At 43.3% G+C, this 19,401-nt stretch overlaps 1 protein-coding gene across 2 annotated transcripts in view; it reads left to right on the top strand.

The window, feature by feature from the left end:
• Positions 1-19,401, top strand: part of CADPS2 (calcium dependent secretion activator 2) — a 357,625-nt gene that overhangs the window by 304,756 nt on the left and 33,468 nt on the right. For both annotated transcript variants that reach the window (XM_044422997.1, XM_044422995.1), the window contains one exon: positions 11,719-11,826. In XM_044422997.1, the coding sequence (XP_044278932.1) occupies positions 11,719-11,826 (108 nt within the window). The remainder of the gene's footprint in view (positions 1-11,718; positions 11,827-19,401) is intronic.

Genomic DNA, 19,401 nt, shown 5'->3' with positions numbered 1-19,401 from the left:
TGGGAATGTTGTATATGTAATAGCATGTCAGAATCTTAACCGATGGCAATATAAATAATTATAGGTACAATATTGCTTGCGTGCAATTGAGGAGGCTGGAAAATTTAAGACTGCTGCATGTGGCTTTTGAAAAATTAATGATTTACCACAATTTTAGATTTGTAAATAATTCTGGCTATTTATCCTCACTTGTAAGGAGAATGCTGACAGTAATTATAGTGTTTTACGAGCTAAATATCTGTTCAGTGCAAACTATTTTAAGGTTTTTTTATTTTAACTGTTAAAGACATCTGACCCACTTCCCCCACAATATGTATTAATTTCTCTCTGCATATGTGTGCAGGTATATATAGAAGCTTGCATTCTCTTAAGTAGAAATACTTTCCTTGCTCCTACTAGTACAAAACCTCCTTCCATGAAACCCAAGCCTGCTTCTACTTTATGAAGAGACAACATAACCAAATCCTTGTTAGGCTTAACAGATATTGTGCTGGCTTCTATAGTGTAAAATTGAAGTGTGGTGTTATACAGGTTTACTCAGAAGTAAGTCTGGATTCAATGGGACTTACTACCAAGCAACACTGTGTCGCACTACACTCCATATTGTCCCAAATGTTAAATGTAAAAATATCCATTTATTTGTTCATTATTGGACACATTGATTTGCCATAACAATTTTGGGGTATTCTTCATGCCCTCTCCTTTTGTACAAGTGTTGCTTAATTTTTATATAAAGCCACTTGTAGCAATCATTAGAGGATTTAGGCCTATGTGGCATGAGTATGTTGAAGACGTACAGATTCATAGCCCTCTTCATGCATTCTTCATCCATATTAAATGAAGGCATCAGGAGAATTATAGAATCATAGGACAGTAGAGTTGGAAGGGGTCATGAAGGTCATTGGGTCCATCCCAAGTTTGCAGGACACCAAGATACAAGCATCCCTCTTGATAACTATCCAGTTTCTTTTTGAATGTCTCTTGTATGGGAGAGCCCACCACCTCTCTAGGCAACTGGATCCACTGTCGTATTGCTCTGTCAGTGAGGAAGCTTTTCCTGATGTCCAGCCTGAATCTGGGTTGTCATAACTTGAATTGGTTATTCTGTGTCCTACACTCCGACATCAGCAAGAAGAGATCTTGACCTTCCTCTTTGTGACAGCCTTTGAGGTACTTATAGAGGGATATCATGTTCCTCCTCAGCTCTCAGGAGAAGAGAGCTGTGGACTTTTGCCCTCCCCATGCATTTTCCAGTGTCCTGGTTCACCTGTAGAACTCAAAGGGTTACAGGAGGCTTTCCAGTTTAGACCATCACCTTCTACACATGGAGAATGATGGGGATGTGTGCGGAGCAGGAAGACTGAAGAATTGCGCTCTTTTAGTATGGGATTAAAAAAACTGAAGAGGGCTACTTTCTCTGTAACATCCAAATCAAGAGGCTGTGCAAGCCCTAAACTGGCACCTGGATGCAGTGGTGGGCTCAATGAGGACCAATAAATTGAGTGTGAATCCCAGCAAGATGGATGCTCTGCAGGTGAGTAGTTCCCATGTCTAGGAACCAGGTCAGTTGACCATTTGGATGTGGCTACACTCCCCCTGAAGGAGCAGGTGTTTTATCTGAGGATCCTCATAGTTCCATAACCATTACTAGATGGCATCTACAATGGCTTAGGAGTGTCTCTTATCATTTCCAGCAGATAGGACAGTAATGGCCAGCTCTGGACAGAGATAGCTAGAACCATTACAGCCAATGCATTGGTAATCTCAGAAATGAATTACTGCAACATTTTTTATTTGGGACTTTCCATAAGGTTAATCTGAAAGCTGTGTGCAGAACGTCACAGCAAAGTTAATAACAGGAGCAGGTTATCCCATATTATACTTCTCCTGAAGAAAATGCACTGACTGCCTGTACGTTTCCAGGTGAAGTATAATACTTGTTTACAAAGCCCTAAACAACTCAGGACCAGGATGTGTAAGAGATTGTCAGATTCCCTACTAGCCTGGTTCATTGTTGCAGTCTTCTAGAGGCATCCAAGATTTTGGAGGTTCAGTCCACCATGATGTTTCATAACATCCACTCTGTGGAACTTATTACCATTACAAATTAGGTGGGAGCAAACTATTCTCAGTTTTTGATGCCTTCCAAAAACATATCTTTTCCCCTTAAAACCAGGCAATTTCTCCTGGTCTTTGGCAATTTGTCAGACATTTCCAAAGCCAGATTTACTTGTGTTTGTTTGTTTGTTTATTTATTTATTTATTTAGGGGACTTCTATGCTGCCCCATCTGCCGAAGCCTCGGGGTGGCTCACAAACCATAAATAAACAGAATTCAATAAAACAATATAAATTAACAATATAAATTAAGTCGCCCTGGCCAAAGAATAACATGAATAAATAATATTAACAATTAAAATAACATTTGAATAAAAAGGTCTTCGCCTGGTGCCAAAAAACAAATAACGACGGCGCCAGGTGGACCTCTCTGGGGAGCGCATTCCATAGATTGGGCGCCACCGCAGAGAAAGCCCTCCTCCGAGTACCTACCCTCCTAATTTCCTTCACGGAGGGTTCCCGGAGAAGGGCCTCTCCCGCAGATCTCAAGGGGCGGGTGGGCATATATGGACGTAAGCGCTCCTTCAGGTAACCAGGACCCAAGCCGTTAAGGGCTTTATAGGTCATCACCAACATCTTGAATTGGGCCCAGACTTCAATGGGAAGCCAGTGAAGCTGACAGAGGACTGGAGTCATGTGAACATAATGCCCAGTCCCCGTCAGCAGCCTGGCAGCTCTATTTTGAACCAATTGAAGTATCCGGACCATCTTCAAGGGCAGCCCCACATAGAGCGCGTTACAGAAGTCAAGTCGGGAAGTCACCAGCGCGTGCGTCACTGTCGCCAGGCAGTCGTTCTCCAGGTAGGGGCGCAGCTGATGGATCAGCCAAAGCTGAAAGAAAGCACTCCTCACCACCGCTGTCACCTGAGCTTCCAATGAAAGCTCTGGGTCGAGGAGCACTCCCAAGCTGCGGACCTTGTCCCTAAGAGGGAGTGCAACCCCATTCAGGACTAGGTTCAATTCACCCTCCCCGAAGCCCAATCCGCCAACCAACAGGACCTCCATCTTGTCTGGATTGAGCTTCAGTTTATTGGCCCTCATCCAGCCCATTACCTCAGCCAGGCACCGGTTCAGCACAGCCACTGCCTCACCTGGATTGGTGGAGAATGAGAGGTAGAGCTGGATATCATCAGCGTACTGATGATTCCGCAGCCCACACCTCCTGATGACCTCTCCCAGTGGTTTCATGTAGACGTTAAACAGCAAAGGGGACAAAATGGATCCCTGCGGTACTCCATGGCATAGCTGCCATGGTGCAGAGCCATAGTCCCCCAGCACCACCTTCTGGAATTGGCCATTGAGATAGGAGCGGAACCACTGCAAAGCAGTGCCTCCGACCCCCAATCCCGCTAGCCTATCCAGAAGGATACCATGGTCGATGGTATCGAAAGCCGCTGAGAGGTCCAGAAGAACCAACGGGGACACACTCCCCCTGTCCTTCTCCCTGCACAGGTCATCATACAGGGCAACCAAGGCAGATTCAGTACCGTACCCGGGTTTGAAGCCGGACTGAAATGGGTCCAGATAATCAGTTTCATCCAAGAGTGCTTGGAGTTGTCCCGCCACCACCCGCTCCAACACCTTGCCCAGAAATGGGATGTTGGCCACTGGTCTATAATTAGTGGCCATCTCTGGATCCAGTGACGCTTTCTTCAGGACCGGTCGGACTACTGCCTCCTTTAAAGGGGCAGGTACCCGACCCTCCCTCAGAGAAGCATTAACCACTTCCAAGATCCAGATCCCAATCCCATGCTTGGCATTGTTTATTAACCAAGATGGGCAAGGGTCCAATAGGCAAGTGGTGGGACGTACTCATCCAAGCACCTTGTCCACATCATCAGGCCACAATAACTGAAATTCATCCATTAATTTTGGACCAGATGGCGACATTGGTATCTCCCCAGAAACCTCTGAATCACTAGTAGAGTCTAGTTCATGACAAATCTGAGCAATTTTCTCCCTGAAATGCTTGGCAAAGTCATCACAGCGGGCCTTTGAGGGTGGAACCAGATCTTTCTTAGGGCCAGGACGGACCAGCCCTTGTACCACCCGAAAAAGCTCCGTCGGATGGCATTTTGAGGAGGCAATGGAAATGGAGAAGAATTTCTTTTTCGCCGCCCTCACTGCCACAGCATAGGCCCAATAATGGGCTCTTAAGTGTGTTCGGTCATATTCATCCCATGATTTCCTCCACCTACGCTCTAGCCATCTCCTGGCCTGCTTCATCGCCCGCAATTCAAATGTATACCAAGGGGAAGAGTGGGCTCTGTCTGGCGGGAAAGAACACTTAGGAGTGATCGTGTCAACAGCCCTAGTCATCTCCCCATTCCATAGTTCGACCAGAGCCTCGACAGGAGCACCAGTCTTGTCAGCTGGAAACTCCCCCAGGGCCTTCAGGAATCCATATGGATCCATCCTGCTCCGGGGGCAGACCCACACAATCAGGTCCGCACCCTTACAGAGGGAGAGGCCGCTCTCGAGCACAAACCTCACGAGGAAGTGATCTGACCATGACAGGGGTGTCAGACATAAATTCCTCACCCTCAGACCACCCTCTTCCTGCCCCGTCGAGAAAACCAGGTCCAGAGTGTGTCCACGTTCATGGGTCAGGCCTATGACATGTTGATACAGCCCCATGGCTGTCATGGAGGCCATGAAGTCCTGAGCCGCCCTGGTCAGACCAGTCTCAGCATGGAGATTGAAGTCCCCCAGGACCAACATCCTGGGGGTCCTCAACATCAGGTCCAAGATGATCTCCATCACCTCAGGTAGGGAGACTGTTGGGCAGAAGGGTGCACGGTACACCAACAGAATCCCCAATCTGTCTCGATCGCCCAACACCAAGTAGAGGAACTCCAGCCCTGGTCTCGAAGGGACTGGAAGTCTCGTGAGGGAGATGGAGGCTCGGTAAACCAAAGCGACCCCCCCTCTCCTCCCCTCTAGGCATGGACGGTGCTGAACCAGATACCCAGACGGGCACATTTGAGAGAGGGCGACATCCCCCCCCCCACTGCCCAGGTCTCTGTAATGCAAGCCAGGCCAATCAAGTCATGGATGAGGGAAGATTTATTGTGGACCAACCTGGCATTAAGCAGCAGCACCGTGAGGCCCAAGGGGCAGTTGACAAGACTACCTGGAACCCTCTGGCTGGGGGTAGAACCAGAAGGAGGGACAGGTGTCAGCCATCTGTCCCTCCTTCTTCTACGTGGACACGTTAAACCCCCACCACTGTAACGTCCATTGCCCGTGACCACCCCAATGGCAGCGCCCACGCGCTCCTCAGGAAACTCAACCGTCGACATGGCCAGGGATGACTCCATAAAAACAAAATTAAAATACAATAAAACTTTAAAACAGTAAAAACTCCCCATCTACCCCCCCCCGATACAAAATTCCACCCACCACCCTAGCCCCCTGCCGGCCCAGCCATGAACGGCCACAAGCGGCAGCAACCGCCCTTTGGCCGTCACCCTTCAGCCGTCGCCCTTCAGCCGCCAGCCCCAGGCCATGTCCGGTGGGTTAAGCCGGCGCTCGCCCACGCGCCCTGCCCCAATCCAGTGTTGCTCTCACCGACGCCGGCGAGGGGGGAGCAGAGAGGGGTGCGGAAACCTGCCAGGCAGCGAGATGGCGGCACCCTCCTCTGCACTGTCGATGGCGGCCCTGGCGTGGCCCTGGCGTGGTCCTGGTGTCCTCCGTCCCCGGGGTGGGCCAGCGGTGGCCAAGGGAGCGGCATCAGCTGGCCTCCAGGTCAGCGGCACGCCTCAGGTCTGGCGTAGCAACAGCAGCGGCAACGGCAGCACGACATGGTAGGTGTTCCAGGGAGGGAGGGGGAGGGAGCTCCAATCCAGCCCTGCCCCAGGCCACACTGCCAGCTATTTTTTAGCCCACTGCCAGCTATTTTTGTTAAGTGTACTGTGACGCATCCTGTATTTTTGTAAAAAAAAGGCATCAAAAGGCTCACAACATGGAACCTGTTGAACATCAGTAATAAATTGCTATATATAAAAATTGTATTAAGTATGATGCCCTAAGTCACTCTGTGACTTAATTCACATATAAAATGCCCAGGGACTATGTACAGTCCTTGGGTTTCAAACAAGTTACATTCCTGAGAAACTGGAAATTTGTCTTTAAACTGAATTTGTTTGTAAGTCAGATTGTGTATATTTCACCCTCCAGATTCACAGGGTTAGGGGTGCAGGACCCCCATGAAAGTGGAAAAACTGCAAATATCTCTAAGCTACCCTCCCCACCTAAGCTCACTCTTTGCTGTAAGAAAATGCCAAAGGAATTTCCCCCTTTGGATGAATGGGACAGGAAGGCATGCTTTGGAGGCCTCCATCCCTATCTCTTTGCTTCCTCTTTCTCTATGGACAATTTGCACAGTACTTTTTAAAAAATTAATAGGCTTTATGGCAGTTCATTTCAAAGTATGTGTTCTTTGTAACTCAGATGCTTATAACTCTGGGACTGCCTGTACCGGATTGCAGGTCTTACTGTGGCTTGTAACAATTTTTTGATGTTTATATTTCCTCCATTTATCACCACATTAGTTTGTATAGAGCTAGGATATCAATGTTACAACAACACCAAAAGTAGATACAATGATTAACTACCTTGTGTAGAAAAGCCCTGTTTGTTTTATTCTCCACTTTCCTCATACTATTTCCTGTGGATTACAGATTCCAAGCAGAAGTCTAGAACCTAACAAGAGGAAAACTGTCTTGGGATAGGGCAATCACAATAGCAAAGGCCAATAACTACATTTCCTTACTATTTGTTTCAAATTTATCTCTTCTTTGGCAGCTTTGCCTTGAGTAAATTTTATAAACTGATGTTATACTTCGAGTGCAAGGAGGATCACATATAGTTTGGCCTTTATTGACTTTGGGAAAGTGACTACATCTTAGTCTAATTGATCTCACAGCATTGTTATGAAAATAGACAACATCATGCGAGAATCCAAAAACTGGACTAGACAAACAGGAAAAAGGCTCAGAAGGGAATATCTACATTTTGTTTAAGATTATGGTGTATTGTTGCCTTTAAAAAGGACGAACTTGGATTGTTTTAATCTGTGGTTTGTTTTAAAAAGCTAAGATCAAACTTTGTTTACGATCCTGGCTTGTTAATAGCCACAAAGTATGCTATTTATATTTTGTCCTTTCCAAAAGTAATGAAAAATCAGTTATGGTTAATCCACAAGCATAGGAACATGAAAGTTGGATAAGACCAGAGGCTATCTAGTCCAGCATCCTGTTTCTAAGTGCAGTAAAGCAGAGACCCATGGGAAGCCCACAGATAGGAAAGCTTTCTCACATTGTTGCTTAGCAACTGCTGTTTGCATGCTTATACAGGCAAGCATCCTGTTTCCCGCAGTGGTCAACAAGATTATTTGTTTATTTATTTAAAACTTTTGTATACCGTCCGCTACCAAATGGTCTCAGGACCTACGGGAAGCTCACAAGCAGAACGTGAGGACAATCGCCTTTTTCCTCTTTTGTGTCCCAGCAAATGGTGTTCAAATGCATGCTATTTCTGATCCTAGAGGTTGCATATAACCATCATGAGTAGTGGCCATTGATAACCTTATCCTTAGTGATGCTTCCAATGTCCCTGAAGCTGTGTCCAAGTGGGTGTGTGTAAGCTCAAGATTCAGCCAGGTGCATTTATATAACACACAGCTTGTGGAATGAACAATAATATGAAAACATCTGGCAAAGCTCTGGACACACATGCAATTCTGTTCTTTGTGTGGATATCCCTTCTTCCAATCTTTCTTCAGTAATCATAAATCACTTTATATGGAACAGCTATAGACTTTTTTCCACTCTCAGATCCTAAAATGCATGATCCTGAACTGAATAACAAAGCATCTGGTTAAATCTTCGATTTGTAAATGAATCCATTAAAAAAAAGCTTTCTAAATAAAGTTGAAGATAGTTTATAGTGACAAGAAAGCTTGTTTTAAAATTTAAAAGTGAATAAATTTATATTACTGAAAGTGCATCCACTTTAAGGAAACTTTTATAGAGTTTTAATGGTTCTTAATTAGCTGATTAATCTAGCTTCATTAACTTTAAAATGGAGAGATTTGCCATTGTAAGTTCTTTGGAGAATGAATCACATTTATCCAGGCATGTATGTACAGTAAGTAAAACTATTTAAGAGGAAAATTAGATTTTTTAGCAATTTATCAGAGATAATTACCCTGTGTACACTGGAGGGGGAAAAAAGGATAAAGTGTTTTAAAGAACTGCAATTCTAATTGGTAAATGTCACCAGCTGTTGCAGTTATCTTACTGTGTATATTCTTCTAATGATTAGAGTCTCATGCCACAAGCTACATGAAAATATATTCACTAGGTGTGAAATTCCCATATGTCACAAATTAGGTAAACATCTCCAAGAAAAGGGAGAAAGATTGCTAATGGGAATTTCCCCCACACTCCAAGAACTGACTGTTTTCACAATATATATTTTTCTATCTAGAAACCTAATTTGAAAGCAATTTTTCACAGAGCTATTAGAGTGACTTGTTGGGAAGAATTATTCTTCAGTATAATATTAACTCAAAAACACCTTTAATGGGTGATGTTTATCCACTACAGTTTTTAATTTTTTACTGTTGTGGAGTATCCTGAAAATGTCGGGATAAAACTGTAATGTTGAAATATTGCTTCACCTTAACTTTAAACATTAGTTGTTAGATATACTGAGTTCAGTACAAAGCACAAAGGTGGCTTTGTTCTGGCCCCAAAGACATTGTGACATAATGTACATTTTTAATGTGCTGAAATAGGGACCTCTGTAAATGCAGTAAGACACACAATGTTCCTGATCCCTTTAGCTATGGTTAAAAGAGTTAGCTATGGAATCCCTTTCGCTCACTTCTCCAGTGTGAATTCTCCCTGCCTGCTATTAACTGTAGTTAAGTCTTGCATCAGTGGAGTCCTTAACCATGGCTAACTAGCATTCTGTAGTTAATATATTTAAAACATTTCTATCCTGTCTTTATCCAGGTGGATCTCAAGATGGCTTACAATCAGAGTGTAACAGAACATTAAAATACAACCATCATATACAATAAAACAACTCAACTATAGGATAAAATAATCGACCCTTAAAATAATAGGTAAATAAAAAGGTTTTGGCCTGCCACTGAAAAGAATAAAGCATTGGTGCCAGGCACACCTCCCTGGGGAGCGGATTCCAAAGCCAGCATGCTATTGTAGAAGCCCTTCCCTGGGTAGCTACTCTTCTAAACTCCTTCAGAGATGCCTTCCAAACAAGGACCTCAGGAAGATCTGAGAGTCTGGGCAAGAGTACACGGATGGGGACATTCCTCCAAATATGATTATATTGATTGGCGCTGACAAGAAGTTCAACTTGAAAAGGGCAAAAGAATTGATACTTGATAAGAAATCAGCTGGGAGGGATGAACCTTCAGTCCCAACGTTCCCTGACATCCTTTTAAGACATGATTAAGGGATTATGTGCCTTAAAAGTAGAAAACAAATAGTGAATCAAAGTATATACAAATGCCGACAAGTTGCATCCTACAAATTTATATTTTAGTGGTCTGCTATAAATTTCAGCCCCAAAGATTCGTGATCAGCACATATAGAAGTCAAAAGGAAAAATATGTTTATACTGTCTTAAATGAAAATAACAAATAGTTGAAGCTCACTGAGCACCATGTCTGACAGACTTTTAGAATTATTCTAATGATGTGAATTTAGCAAAAACAGAAGCAAGATTGCTGACCTAGACATTTATTTGTTTGTTTATTTATTTACTGGGGAGAGCAGGTATTCTTCAATTCTTAAAGAAAATTAAGGATTTAAATTTAAATAAAATTAGTAAAAACGACATCGTTGATAACAAATGGTGTTTAGCAAATTCATGTTCTAATATTGTTTCATTTAACACCTCCAAGTTAACAGATGTAATTGACACATTCAGTGGTGTCAATCTTCACCAAACTGCTATTTCTAAGTTTGAGCTATGCAGTGAAAAATTACATCCAGATTCTTGAGAGAAACGTTGGAACACAGAACTGGCATGACAGCAAGTGGGTGTAACCTTTACCTAGCCATCTATTAGTTTCTCTTGCAATAGTCTGTATAGAAACAAAACATACCACGGTAGCTCTTCTTGCTTTCTGGATCAGCTATTATTCCTCACCAAGGAAAGTTGTGGGTGGCAGGTTTTTCTTCACTGATTTCCCCATCCGCTCCCACAAGTTTTCAGTTATTTTCACTCTTACCATTTTCTGTGATGTTTCAGTACTGCATTTCAAACTACCTCACATCTTGTTCCTTAGGAAAGTCAGCATTATGGGAATGTTATACCAGACAAAAGCATGATCCTTCCATAGTTTCTTTCGGAGTTAACTTTGGCATCAGTACTGTCTGTAGCACTCACATGATTGTACAAGTGTGTTCATGAGCATATTTACTGTGTTGGAGAATCACTGGGTTGCATATCGAATTTCTCCTTGCAAGCAGGAGCTTAGTCGGACAATAAAAATGTATGGTGTAACTTGCCTTGCTTTTCTGCATCATACTATTTAACAGGCATTTCCATTTGCATTTCTGGGTTACTTACCAGCTATGAGCCAAAGATGATAGGCTTGTCTGCCTCCTTCTAGTTTTCCTCATTCTCCTTCCGGATCTTCTGACTTTTAATTTTAAAACCTTTTCCAAAGTCACACTGTCTGTCCATTTGTGGTTAATTCACTTATAGCATTGAATAGCTCCTTTCCTTGGGGTCTTCTTCCTACCAGCAAGTAGAAGATTTTCAGATTTCCATTATTTTCAGATTTTGGAAATAAAGTAATAATGAAAGTGAGTCTTTGGGGTTTTCCAAAGGCTCCTTTTCCAAACCATTTCATGAATTCATCAGATGCAAACCAGGGCTGATTTCAGGATCAAAACCAAGTGGGGAAGGGAAGGAGGGAGAGCAGTCAAAAGTATTGTGTGTTTTCTTGACTTGTAATGTATCCATCTTTTGTTTTCATATCCATGCTATGCTACTATACATCCAGGCTGCAGACCACAACTGTGTATGTATGGATGAGTAAATATAATGGACTTTAATATTTTTTCTCATAGTATTGCGCATGTAACTCCTCATGCTATTTACAGAAGCCTATTCATTCATAATCAATATGCCATCTTTCTCTCACTACTGTGCACTGGTATTTTTTCTTTCTGTATTATTGCCTCTCTGTGTCAACACCTGCAAAATACACATCTGGAAAGTAAATATATACCAGTGATGCTTGAAACATAGATTACTGTATATATTACAAAAAACTCTTTCAAAATAGGCCCGAGTCAGCTTCCATTATAAGAAGCAGGCTTCACGTTCATCAAATTTAAATTTTATAGATTTGCTCTAAATCACTTTCAAACGTGAAATGAACTTTGGATGAGATAACTAATGTGTATATGTGTGCATGTTTGTATTTGTATAATTTTTATGTATATGAAAAAATAAGGCTATCTAACACGGCAAGTTATACCTCTGCCCTTCACCTCCTGCTCTCCTCCTCTCTCTCCCCACCTCCCTCCCTCTCTCCCTCTCCCTCTCACAGAAACCAGGGATGGATCTGGCAGATACTTACATTATGTTTGTTCGTCAAAATCAAGATATTCTCCGAGAGAAGGTCAATGAAGAAATGTACATAGAAAATTTGTTTGATGTAAGTAGCTGCATCAGTGGGAAATGCTAGGTTATATACTTGAACATTATGAATTCCTCTTTCATGTTGCCATTGCATATTAAGGTACTTGTTTCTGTTGTTTGCTTTTAAGGTTCAGGTATTGCCACCTTTACAAACTGACTTTAATTATCAATGTTCCATACCGAAAAGATATTTGTTGAGTTAAACTAATGATTCTAGGACCATTGTAGTTTTATGTTATCTTTTCTTTTTTTAATGAGGTGCCAGAAAGGGTGTGTGTGTGTGTGTGTGTGTGTGTGGGCATGCATGCGTGTGTGTAGGAGTCCCAGGAACTCTGCGGTGTTGCTAATAAAACAAGGATCCCTTGCTGAATCTCCCTCTATCCATATACACTGATCTTAAGAAGCTAAAATCAAAACAGTCGTTCACGGAACGGGGCGCTAACATTATCCTATGTGCTATAGGCAGGATGACTACATTCTGCTTTGCTGCTTGTCGACTGCTGTAACATTCTAGCAGTAGGAAGCCAGTTATCTATCCAATCTGTACATTTCCGTATGAATACACATGACTCTGTGGGAGCTGGTCTTACGGTATACAGATGAGCTGTTTCCAGTTTGGATATTTACTTACTTCTGCAACACTTTGCCATGCACCAATGGGTGTGCTCTGCACAGCGGCATGGCCCCACCTCCAGTGTTGATCGTATGGCCAACAATACTGCAATAGTGCCAACCCTTTGGGGCAAGGACTGTATCCTCACTTGCTTCCTGTATTTGGAATAGTGTCGTAGCACAACATCCTGAGCGCCCTTTTGCCCAGCTTAGTGTCATACAGGATTGTTTTATTCAAATGAACTGGAAGTAAAAACTACCATTTCTACTGAGATAAGTTCTATGAAATCAGGTCAGTTTCTTTCTTTCCCCCTAAACCCTTACTGAAGTGCCAGCTGAATTTTCAGAAACCATGTGCAGAGATAAGATATTAGATTATTGATATGAAACAGTTTGCTGTTTCTCCGCTGCATGTAATTTACGAGTAGAAATGTGCATCCTTTGGTGTTCTTTGTGAATGTTTACACAGTGTTTACAGAGATGGGCCTAAGAAAGATGTTGCAAGTGTTCACATAGAAATAAATTCATGAGCATGAATCAATCTTTCACTTTCTGCCCTTCATCCACCCCCCATCCCTTCCTCTTGTCTTGGAATTGCCTTCTCTAATGTCCAATGACCACAGACACCTTTACCCTTTCCGTTTTTCCCTCCAACTGCAGTCCCTAAATAAGGCTTGGCAACTTTCTGGTACCTGTGGGTAGCTATATTTGGCAGTTTAAGAACTGTCCTGAGCACCACCACAGTATGGCAGCCATGGGAGGTATGGCATCTTATAAAGGACAAGTGACTGACTCAGAGACTAAGTATGAGGTAGAGGTGCCATGCTTTGAGCCCCAACACACTAAGCAGTTCTTACAAATCCGTGGTTTTCAGTAGCAACACAGCTTATGTATAGCACACATACCCTGTATATGTGCAGAGACAGACATTCCCATTTCCTCCTCACTACAAGATGTGAGCCCACACTTTGCTCCAAAATCTTCATCAAAACCCCTTCTCTCTCCCTCTTTCTTACGTACTTGCAGCCCCATTCATTCAGATGTACAAGTGCACCATCTTGCACAACCCCCAGATTGCACCCAGTTCAATCTGCCAGCCCTAGCTAGCTTCTTGCTGCCCTTCTTAGTCCTCCAATTGCTTGTTCTGGTGCCTTCGCTCACTTTTCAGACAGGATTCTCTTTTTCTTCCCCCTTCTTTCTTTTTTCTGTGTGACCTAGGGAACTGCAGAGGAAAGAATTGGCCTACGGACCGTCACCATTTTTCTTTCCTAAGAATGCCTCTGAACCCCAAACGTGGCCCAGAAGTCTGCATGGGAATTAAGGCCAGTAGCAGCATAGGCCTTCATGTTACTTTGAAGTGATCCCAAGTGTTAGCTTTAAAAAAAAGTGGTTTTGTTTTTTTTTAAACTAGGAGGGTAAAGACACCTTGCTTGATGCCTGTGAAGCTGTCTGAGGGCACATGGTTTACCTCTGCTTCACATGATCCAATCAAATTTGACCTGGTTTCTGGATGTCATTCCATACAGCAATTACTCCCCATCCCTGAGGAGAACCATGATTCTATGACCAAGCTGATCAGCATTGTTACAAAAATCTTAATTCCTCTCACAGTCCTTCCTTGGACTGCAAGAGGTATCTGCTCCTGTCTTCCTGAAGGTTGCCACAGTCCATTCCAGTCCCAATTCAGAGTACTATTGCTATTTGACATGAGGTGTGTTTATTTACTTTCCATGCCTGTGACAATTAAGAACACATTTTGGGTGGTATCATTTAATTATGCAAGTTCCCACTGATGCTTTCGTGACAGCAATTCACACCCTTTCCTGTAGCACTTTGCCTGTTCTAGCTGGACTAGGCAAAGTTGTAGTCTCAAAATATTAGATTCTCTGCTGTGGATAAGACATGTCAGTGTTTGTCATTTCTGGTCTTGTCACTTATGCTGCCTCCTTACAGACACTTTCAGGTAGTTTTAAAATAAAAGTGTAATTTGTTTTAAGTGTTACTATATGTGAAAAGGTTTTATTATTCTTTCAAAAGCTTTGATGTTTTGCAAGGTAGAAAACCCATCTATTCAGCTGAAATTTTACAGAATACTAGAACCATATTAGCAACTTAACATCAGTGTAGTATTGCAACTAGAACTGAACACACATGGTCTTCTCACATGCACACAAACCTGCATTGTAATTTTTCAATTATTTAATATTTTAGTTTTGATCAGAACCGAAATGATTTTAATTGGCATTTGACCAGCCCCACAGGCTCATTCCTATGCAGTCCTGAGTGCACAGTTCTAATTCTATTTTTGTTTTTCCATCAAGCATATGGAAAATGTTACTGCCTTGATGGGTCATTTGGCAGTTGGAAGCTATGCTGCTGTTGCATCTAAGAATTCTGTATTCTACAGAATTTTTGGCATCTGATGTTGCAGAACTCCAGCAAGCATGCAGATAGCCACAATCAGCTTGTGTCTCTTTCTTGGCTGTGCCACTGGTGTTTTATATATTTTTGTATTAATAAGCAGACATTCTAATGGAAGTTATTGAAGTAATGGTGTGAATGACTATGATGACTGCAGCTAGATAAAACCACTGCTCTCAGGTATAGCAGCATTAGCTATTAAGCCCACTCCATGTTTGTGATACTGTAAACTATGTTGGAGTCAGTGGTTGCAGGTTTTTATAAAGGTTGACAACTAAAGCATGTCCTGCTATGACAAATCGAATAGGTCCATATGTTATTTGCATTTATGCTGATGAGTCATCATTGAAGTCCATAGAACTGATCCAGAATAAGTGCAAGTTAAGTTTTCTTGTTGGTTTTTCTTTCAATATGCATTATACTTATAAAAATATTTCCATAATATTTACTTAGATTGAATAACATGATAGTGCTTAATACAATTTAGGTTGCTAGTCTATAGTAACCTAGCAACCTGCATAACCATATTTCACACATAAAGTAAACCATAATTTTGCTTTCTTAACCAACCTCAGGCACTCATGCTCCAGCCTGGCCCTCTCTTCCTCTAGTGCAGTGGAAAGAAGTTGATCAGAAGCACTTGCTTACACTTCTGAATGAACCAAAAAGTCCTCTTTATGTCCAAACCCAGGGGGATTCTGGTCCTTCAGAGATTTTGGACTACAACTCCCACAATTCCTTATCATTTGCCATGGTGGCCAGATCTGGTGGGAGATGATGATGGTTAATTTTATTCTATATTGTCCAATAGCAAACACACTCTGGGCAGTTTTTAAACAATCATGAAATACTGAATAAAACATAACATTTCACAAGGGAAATTTAAAAACCAAAATTAAGCACCTTAAATAACTACTGAAGCTACGAGGTCCAAAATATTTAGACTATGTAGCCTGACCAAAGTATAAGAGACATAATCCAAAACAGTTGGAGACACCAGATTGCTCACCCCTGCCTTAAACTTTGGTTTGTTCAGTCATACCAGGATCAATCTGACCAAGACAGAATCTTGTAGCACTATCTGAGTCAAGGACTAAATTTATTACACCCATACCAAAAATGTTGGTGTTTTTAAAACAAGGATCATATGTGACAACTGTGGCATATTGTTGTTGCATAGTTTAATCTTGCATTGTGGCAGAAGCTTGAGTAAGCTGGTCTTTCAGGATCCTTGTGAAATGCTTGACAGCATGGCCCCTGTACCTGCTGGTTTCTCCCCTCAAGGTGTAAAAGGTGCTTCCCCCTTTTACACCATCAGAACAACAGATCATTCTTTGTCAAAAGCTCTTTATGCTTCACTGGATGTACATTGCAAATAATCAGCAAAGAGCTCCTGAGCATGCACAGAGAGGTTGTTGAACTCATACTAGAAATTCCCTTGGAAAACCCTCCTTTTGGGTAACCCTGGGCCCCACCCCTTTGACAGGGCCCCTCTGGAGGCAGGGCAGCCTCTTAGCTGTACATCACCCTACTAGTTGACTAGTCCTTCTCTCCCAATGCCCTGTCAAGGATCGTACCAGGCTTGTCTGGGTCCTGGGGCTTCTATTCCACACCACCTCCCAGCAGTTGGAGACTGTGGCTATTCTCAGGGAATACCTGGAGAGGGGAGCCCCTCACCTCTTCCATCTCTGTATCTAGACATCCTGTTTCCCAGGGCTCCTCCTGCTATCCCTCCAGAGAATCCAAGGCTCCTGGACTTGAAACTTCTTTCCTTTCCTTACACAAAAGAAGTCCCAGAGGAACAGAGTGTCCTACCATCTCCTTTTCTGGCTCCAGCAGATGGGCCATTTCGAAGGGGCAATCTCTCCCTTCTTCCTCAGAGGGCCATGCTGAGGTTCCTGGAAGTAGCCATGTTCCAGATGATGCATAAAACAACCCTCAAGTGATGGAAGGACTAAAAGGTGTCTCTGGCCAAGGATCATTCTTCCAGGCCCAAATCCAGGGATGTTTTCCTTGTTAGAGATGAGGAGTGCTAAGCGCTCCTTCATGTAGACACAGATCCCACGAGATATCCCACTGAAGTTTGTCATACTCATACTTTCCCAGGACTGGATCCTGGGAAAGCCAGCATGGTGGGATCTACTCCAGACAGAAATGACTAAAGTCCCAGCCTTCACCCCTATTCCCCATAAGAGGGACCAAATAGAGAGACTTGCTTGCTAAGGAACCAGGTCCAATGCTTCTTCCCAAGGAAGCAGGATGCATCTTATGTACCTGCAAGCCCAAAGGATAGGCCAAGTCTGCAGGCTTAGGTTTAACACCCTGAGAAGGCAAGCCTTGGTTCTGAGGTATATTCTAAAGGTTTCAGAGAGGAGCCCAACCTCATGTTAGGATGTTCCTTCAGACTGTTTCCCTGCTTGACCTACCTCTTGTCTGGAGGGTTCTAAGCTGGAATTTGAAAGTAGTGTCGAAGGCATTAACTAAACCACCTTTTGAGTCACTGGGAGCAGCCACCCTCAACATCCTGACCTTAAAGATTATTTTCACAGTATCTGCCACTTCCTTAAGGAAGGTGTCTGAATTAGGTGTTCTTTCCCTCGCATTTTTCACAAAGACAAAGTAATGCTGACCCCAAATCTCTTTTATTCCTCATAAGTTCAATACAGCCTTACCCTAGATGCAAAGGCTAATAGATCCCTCCTGCCTACAACCCTGTAGCCCAAGAAAGGGAATGGCTCACTGTGGATGTCGGCCAAGTTCTGTATGGACAGGACCAGGCCCCCCAGGCAACACAGTTCCTTGTTTGTTTCATCCAGGCCCTCCTCTACAAGCATGTGAGTGTCTCTCGCTTCCCTGGACTAGTGGCTGTGCAAGTGTGTTTCCCTGGCATGTGTCCCCAGTGGTGCCATTGGGTTTCCTAGCACACTCAGTAAGGAATGGCCAATTTGCCAGTCTTCTGAGAAAGGGATTTGCTAGAGATGTGTACGGCAGCCACTCTAGCACACACCTACATTCACCAGACATTACAAGGTCCATCTGTTTTCTTCTGTGGTGGGTGCCCTTGACAGTTGCATCTTCCAAAGGGTCCTCCTGTCCTAGTCAGAAGCTGTGGAGAGGAGTGTTGGTCCACCCAGTAATATATTGCTTCTTTATATCCCCAAGTTAGCTGGCCTCCTGCATCTGAGAGAAGAAATAGAAATGCTTTACTCCCCAGTAAATTTCTGCTCTCCTTAAGTGAAGGAATCTAGCTAGGCACAGCCATGGGACCCGTTCCTCCTTGGTGACATACAGACTAGGCAGGTTTCACCATCCTTGCTTCCACAGCATGGCAGTCACATGAAGAAGTAAGTGGGTCATCAGGGAAGATGTGTTATCCCAGTGTGTCTCTGTGCGGCAAGACTTGTTGGAGGATTGTTAGAACCTGGAAGCCCAGCTCCACTGGGAAGAGCCAAAACGGAAACTACTTCCTGGCCCCAGAGACATGACCTTTCCCCAGCCCTGTCTCCTCCTGGCCTGCCCTAGCTAGCAGCCTTGTTTTGAAGAACAGACCAGTGAGTAAAGAATTTCCAAACAGACTTACAAACACACATTCCCAAACTATGCACATACCATCCAAGCAATTTCTCTTGCAAACCGAAGCACATGCGCCCCGTCACACCACAATGAACGCAGACACCACAATGCGCCCCAGACTCAAAAGTTCTTTGCCTTGCAGCAACAGCATTTGCTCCATGTAACAGCATCAAGTTACTGGAGTGCCCTCCCCTATCCTGCCTACCCAACAAACCCAATCAGCAAAAGAAAGAAATTCTCTAGAAATAGGTTATATCGCTTCTGCCATAGAAGCTTCATTCCTGGACTGACCTAGAAAGCTAGCGGGAACATTCAAGTGCCAGTTTCTAGAAATTCCAATGAAGCTAATATAGAAGGGACCATAAAGCCGTGTGTGTGTGTGTGTGTGTGTGTGTGTGTGTGTGTGAGAGAGAGAGAGAGAGAGAGAGAGAGAGAGAGAGAGAGAGAGAGACAGAGAGAGAGAGACAGAGACAGAGACAGAGACAGAGACAGAGACAGAGACAGAGACAGAGAGAGATAGTTCCGTTGCTGCTGCTGCTGCTTCAGCTGCTAGTGGCGAGTGCTGGGGATATGGAAGCTTCCAGGCAAGGTGTGGAGGATCATCTCTAGTCTGCAGATCATACTTGTTATATTTCTGACACAAATGCAGGAATGGTCAAAGAACAATATTACAGCTTGGCTATATAAAGAAGAGATAAAAGAAGCCATGGAGAAGATACCATTCTCTTACCAGTGTGTGACTCCTTTTGCCCTAAAAATTCTATTCCCACCCTCTGTTTTGCCCATGATTCATGCTGAGCTGAGTTTAAATAAATGGCTCTGCAGTCATGATGTTTAGTTTCTGTCAGTCAGATTGCAGTGGGCTGGTTTACACAGGTATGTTCACCATTTGATGAATGTAGTGTCAAGTAGTGACTAGCACACATGAATGAGTTTATTGCAAACGCTTAGGACTTCCATAGCAACTAACAATGCTTTCTGGTAG

This window comes from Varanus komodoensis, unplaced genomic scaffold (assembly GCF_004798865.1).
Source record: "Varanus komodoensis strain SLA01 unplaced genomic scaffold, ASM479886v1 scaffold13_1, whole genome shotgun sequence".
NCBI lineage: Eukaryota > Metazoa > Chordata > Lepidosauria > Squamata > Varanidae > Varanus > Varanus komodoensis.
Note: the sequence above shows the minus strand (reverse complement) of the source record. Positions and strands in the feature narration are given on the sequence as shown.